Source organism: Mauremys mutica, chromosome 7, assembly GCF_020497125.1.
Source record: "Mauremys mutica isolate MM-2020 ecotype Southern chromosome 7, ASM2049712v1, whole genome shotgun sequence".
Classification (NCBI taxonomy): Eukaryota; Metazoa; Chordata; order Testudines; family Geoemydidae; genus Mauremys; species Mauremys mutica.
The window spans coordinates 75,085,763-75,092,083 of NC_059078.1; the positions used below are offsets into that span (position 1 = coordinate 75,085,763).

General features: G+C 43.5%; 1 protein-coding gene across 1 annotated transcript; it reads right to left on the bottom strand.

The window, feature by feature from the left end:
• Positions 1-410: 410 nt before the first annotated feature.
• On the bottom strand, positions 411-4,540 carry LRIT2 (leucine rich repeat, Ig-like and transmembrane domains 2). Its single transcript, XM_045024895.1, has 3 exons — positions 4,431-4,540; positions 3,289-4,070; positions 411-1,373 (listed from the first exon to the last, which is right to left on the bottom strand). The coding sequence occupies exons 1-3, from the start codon at positions 4,538-4,540 to the stop codon at positions 565-567; spliced, it is 1,701 nt and encodes a 566-aa protein (XP_044880830.1). The 3' UTR covers positions 411-564.
• Positions 4,541-6,321: the final 1,781 nt, after the last annotated feature.

Consider the following 6,321-nt stretch of genomic DNA (forward strand, 5'->3'; position numbering starts at 1 on the left):
TTCTTTTCCACTTCTGAAACTCTGTGGTCAGTTAAGCTATGCAAGTGAGAGACTGACTTAGAATTTCATTTCATCATTGGGTATCATTTTGTCTATCAGCATTAAGCTGCAGTAAGGGCTGAAGGAGCCATTTTTGTGGCTCAAATAGTTAATAGGCTGGGGATATATAGATAGATATAGATAGATATACATACATATGAAAATACTAGAATAAATTTATCTCAGTAATTTCCCCAAGTGTTGTCCATGTATGAATAATTTGTAAAGATTACAATGCCATGTATCTGTCCTCTATTTAATTGAATTTCCCAGGTAGCTGGAAGTATGTATATCGGCTCCCCTGCCAGCAACGTGCATGCCATGCATTACTCTCCTGCTTACCAATAACCCCATTTTTCCTTAAGGTTTCAGATGTTGCCAAAATCCTTTGAAAAACAAGGTTGTATGTCTGCATAGCAAGTTCTCAGTGTTTATGTAACATAGAGCCCTAGGTTTATGTATATTTTTGTTGGCCCTTCTATATTTAACTTGATCTACTCTAATATGGGATTGAATTTTTGTCAGCTAATAGAGATCAGCGCTATTTCTGTGATTAGGTTTGTGTTTGTCGGGCTTCTCCTTGTCCTCCGGAGACCTTGGCTTTCTCTTGTCTTCACTGGAGTCTCGGTAACACAGCCCCTCCTCGCTGCCAGTTGGCAAGCTGTCAAAGGTGTTTTCTTTGTTGCCTGCTCTCAGGTTCTTCTGCCCTTTGCGATTCTTGTGGCAGAATCCAGCGCACTTTTCCATGCAGTTAAGCCGGGTTTCTGTGGTGCACGCATACATCCCAGCGGGGACTGCCAGCACCATGGCACACACAATGATGATGATATGGATGAGCTTCTCCCTCTGCTCTAGTTCACTGATGTCACTGCCTGTGACAAACACAATGCATTGGCCCTTTCGGGGTGTCTGGTTCCTTAAGGTGACACACACCTCATACTTGGTAGCTGGGAGCAAGTCATTGACTGAGTATGTGTTGGTGCCCGGGCCAATATAAATCATCTCCTTCTTGGAGTCGTCATACTTCCCAAAGTGGAGGGTGTACCAAGTTTCTCCTGGATTCTCAGTCACTGCATACCACTCCAGCGTAATTCCATACACCGTCTGTTTGGCTATCCTAACATCAACATAGGCATTCTCTTCTGAGACAGAGGAAGAGAAAGACGAGGAAGAAGCTACCATTCTGGGAGCCTGGATTTTCAGGGAGATTATAGTAGAGGTGTTGCCAATGAAGTTGGCAGCCATGCAGGTGTAATTGCCCTCATCCATAAGGTGAGCTGAAGGAATCACCAACTCTGATTTCATTGTATCTTCACTGATGTGTGTAGTGGACACTGGAGAGAAAAGGAGATCAAGAGCAGACATGTCAGGCTGTACTACTCACCACCAGCTGTGTAATAGGCACAGGGACTCTAGGAATTCACTTCATCCCCTGACTGTGAGTTACTCTGAGGGAAATAAGGACTTCTTGGTAGATAGGGCTCAGGAAATTATGACTCAAAACCCCAAACAAAAACTAATCTCAGACATAAAATGTAATGAAAATATTGAGGCTGTTTCTTTTACCTATCCCTCCATTTTCTAACCAGTCTCACTCATTGAATAATGTTCCATCTCATGGGAACAGCATGACATCACATGACAAATGTGTGCTTTGAGAAGGAGGGGAGAAATAGGTCAGGAACACGGTAAACCACTTGCTTCATGAGAAATGCAGAACACAGGTGTTATGACTACATTAAATACAGATGAACAGCTAGGCCAGCAAAAAGTTACGTATGACCCAAGGTGTGGACATAGTGTATTGCTACCTAGGCTGCCCAGGCTTAGATATATACACAGCTGAGATTAACATTAGAGGAAAATGTCATGATATGTTTTTATCATTTTCAGATTCTTTGGTTGAAATCACTGTTTCCCTAGCTCCTTGGAAGCTAGTGATGATATTCAGTATCTTAATCGCATTTCTCCCATTGCCTTACTGGTTGTTATTGTACATTTGCTCATTAATGTGCTGGATTGCTGATGTACACACATACAGATTTTCTAAATACAGGTGAAATCATTAAAAAATCGAGGGGGAAAAGCACAAAGAGCTCCTATTTTTATTTCTCAGCAAAAGCCTCCTTATTCTTACATGCTCCGCAGTTCAAATGGCTTACATAAGTGATAATAAATCAAAGAGAAAGTGTTTTAATGGACCTGGACATGTATGCTGGGCTAAATTCTATCGTCCATTATACCAGACAAGGCAAATTTCAGCCTCAAAGGAATTTGTTGAAGAAAATTATGAGCAACATAAGGTGGATTGGATGGAAACTAAAAAACAATCTTAACAATAGCATTTGCTACTAGTTGAAAATATTCTGTCTAATCTATTTAGATATAGTGGTTATGGATATATGACGAGAGAATATATAGAATTGATGTAATATGTGGCTTGTTAAGGGAAAATGACAAATGCTGATAAAACATTAAAATAAAAGCAAATAATATTCTGGGATTCATGATTAACACTATTTCGTTTAAGTGTCAGGAGTCGTGGTGCCACTCAGAATTCTGTGTAGAAAATTGGATGCATTATAAAAAATGATCTTATGAAAATACATAAATTGTACTACTGAAGGCAGTCAGTAAGAGATGGAGTCTCTTAAGGATCTAAGCTATGGGGGAAAAAAGAGGAATGGTAATGAATTTTGGATTGTAGTCTTTGGAGAAGAGATGACCTCATTAAGAGAGATAAAATCCAGAAGGGAATAGAGCAAGCAGACTCTGTGACCTATTGTTTTATGCAAGAACCAGGGGAATATATTTTGGTATGTAGAAAAACTTGTAGGTTTACTTTATCAGTTAGATAACAGAGCTGCTGTATTGTCTGTGTGAAAAGCCATAAGAACATAAGAAACGTTAGGAACAGGAAAAGGCCTGTAAGCACCTGCCCTTGGATAATCTATCTTTTTTTTCCACAGTCTCCTGTTTTTCACCATACCTATGATCACAGAAAAGAGAGAAGCTTGTTGGTGAAAATCTCTGCTTCTCCCTTCCCAAATTGACTCTGAAATCCTACTTAAAATAGCTTTGCTGCACTTAGTCTCCATGACTGCTCTGCGCCATTTCTGACCCGAGCCTGCTAACTGTGTTATTTCAAATAATTGTAATGGTTAAGTGCTGTATGAATGACTCACTAGTAGGCAAGGAACTAACTCCCACTCCTTACATTGTAAATAAAAAATAGACACCATTGCTTACCATTAAATGCCCTTAAATGTTTTAGGCCATAGTTCCACCAGACTGCTGGGGAGGGGCTGCCCTGTACCAAGCAGACCATAGTAACATTCAATCCCACATGCACAGTCAGGTTGGAGTCAAGGGATGAGGTTATTGGCTTCATGCAACTGTTGAGCTCCACTTCATGAAAGAACTTCCCTGCCCTAAATTTAGGGCTTGAACAAGTTAAATAAGAATTCATCAGAATAACTGGTGGGCTAACAGATTTGATAAACTGGACAAATCCTCTAAGGCGACAGTCACAGATCCATGGGTTATCATGTAAAGCCAGGACAGCGTTGGAATTAGCTTCCATCTTCCTCTCAGACTGCTGGGTTTTCTGGTACACAGGCCAATTATAGAAGACATCCCTGGATATGACAGTAAGCTGATTTGAGGATAAGTCTAAGTAGGTCAGGTTGGGCAGATACCTGAGTGCATGCTCTGGAAGAACATCCAGTCTATTGTGCTTTAGATCCAATATTTTTAAAGCTGGAGTGTCTTGAAATGTTGTCCATGGAACTGAACTTAACTTGTTTCCCTGCAATCTCAGCTCTGTCAGATCCTTCAGGTATTCTAAGCTCTTTAGGTGCATAACTGTGATATTATTAAAATTCAACCAAAGGTATTCCAAGGCACTGGCATTGGAGAATGACCCACGAGGCAGTTCTGTTAGATGAGAGTTTTCTATTCTAATTTTTCTGATGTCTTGAGGGATGTCTCCAGGTATCTTTCTCAGGGATGTAGACATGCACAGCAAACTCCTAGAGAGGAAATCAGTAAAGCTTTAGCTAATACACTGTGCTCATGGGTAACAAACTGTTCTACCTAATATGTACAGTGGGAACTGGAAACAGGACATTCTCATAAGTACTGTATTATTAGATATGGTTAACCTCCCTCTCCCTGCAAAAGAAAAATTTAACCCAATAAAAACTATCTTAAAATACATATCCCAGATACCTTATTATTTACTCAAACTAGTAATACGCAAACAATATTACAGCTATCCACAACATACGGCCATCTATTACTGGCTAGTATTCACAAGACTGCCCAATCCACACTAAGAATTTCCAAAACACTCTTCTGAAGATTATTATTAAGATGCCAACATTTCTTACCTTCCAAAGCTATCACTGGAGCAGGAGCATCCTATAACACAATAAGAAAGAGCTGAGTTTATCCTGTAAAAGGCCAGAAGAAGAAAAATGATGCGACGAATGGGGTCCATATTCTTCTTTAAGAAAACACAGGGTGTGTACCAGACATGCCAGCAGCTTCCAAGTACCAAATCCTATTAGCCATAATCTTTCTTGACGCAGGAGTAAGCCCTGCCTGAGACCACACCACAAGGGATACATGTAACATGGCTAATTTTCTACCTCAAATCTCCAAAATCATCCATAGAACCAAGTGAAAATATTAATATCTCCTGGGTAATATCTCCGTTGGCCAATGAAATAGTGAAGTGAGTACTAGTTAAACTGGATGATAATGTTTAGACAAAACATCTTTCTCTGAAATATTCAGAAGTAGCCAAAAATCGAACAGCTTCTGTTTCTCTCCACACAGAAATGTTTAGCTAATTAATTTTAAACTCCCTTGGTTGCTAGAATTATAATGGTGATCATCTGAGTAGAAACTCTATATTAAAGGCCAGATTTTATCCCCTTTACTCAGATTTAGCAGTGAGTCATTCCAATTAAATGAATGGGACTATTTGCAGAACAAAGTACTATACCTTATGAGCAAAAAAATCTGTCCTTAAATGTAGCAGTTCTTCAGGAAAACTTGAATATTACACTATTTTTTTCTGAAACTAAAGTGCTGTTATGGACAGAGGTGGCAGACCTAGGGGTGGGGTATGGGCTAGTGCAGGGCAGGGGTGGGCAAACTATGGCCCGGGGCGCCGTAGCCGGCCCTTCAGACATTTAATCTGGCCCTCGAGCTCCTGCCAGGAAGCGGAGTCCGGGGTTTGCATCGCTCTGGTGCTCCAGCTTGGGAATGGGGTTGGGGGCTTGTCCCACTCCACGCATGCCGTGGCTCCGCGCAGCTCCCGGAAGCAGCAGCATGTCCCCCCACCATCTCCTACATGGAGGCACAGCCAGGTGGCTCTGCGCGCTACCCCTTCCGCAGGCGCCACCCCCGCTGCTCCCATTGGCTGGGAACTTCCTGAGGGACTGCATCCCTGACCCCCTCTCACGTCCCAATTCCCTGCCCCAGCACTGATCCCCCTCTTGTCCTCCAAACCCCAGCCTGGAGCACCCTCCAGCACCCCCAACCCCTCATCCCCACACCAGCTGGAGACCACACACACACACACACACACCAGTCCGGAGCCCCTTCCTGCACCCTGAACTCCTCATTTCTGGCCCCACCCCAGACCCTGCAGCCTGAGCCCTCACCCCCCCCCATCCCAACCCCCAGTTTCATGAGCATTCATGGCCCCCCATACAATTTCCATACCCAGATGTGGCCCTCAGGCCAAAAAGTTTGCCCACCCCTGGGCTAATGCCTTCACAATGGTAATATTGGGGGCGGGGGTTGATCTATGTTCCCACTCCATGTGTTGGTCTTAAGTGAGTTGTTTCATATGCTCAAGCTGGGCAGGGCTCTGCAACTGTTAGGGGTGGAGGTGAGAGCAGGGCCAGAGGGGCAGAAGCAGCCACCATGGCACTCAGGATCAGGCCAGGAGCAGCTACTCTCATGGAGAAAGCGGGTCTGCCAAGACCCCCCCTTCCCAACCTGCTCCCTCCCAAGTCTCAGCAGTTCCCCTCACTCGCCATGCAGAGCACCCACTCTGTTCCCTCGCCTATCCCTGACATCCCATCTTCTACTCCGGTTGAAGAGCACCCACTTCCTAACCCTGACACCCCAACCTCCCACTCTGCCCCAGTTTCTCCCCATCCCTCATACAGAACACCCACACCGACTCCCCCAAACCGCATCCCACTTCCCAACTGTCCCTGTTCCCCGTGGTTAGTACATTTCGGTTTCACTGTGCACCTTCAC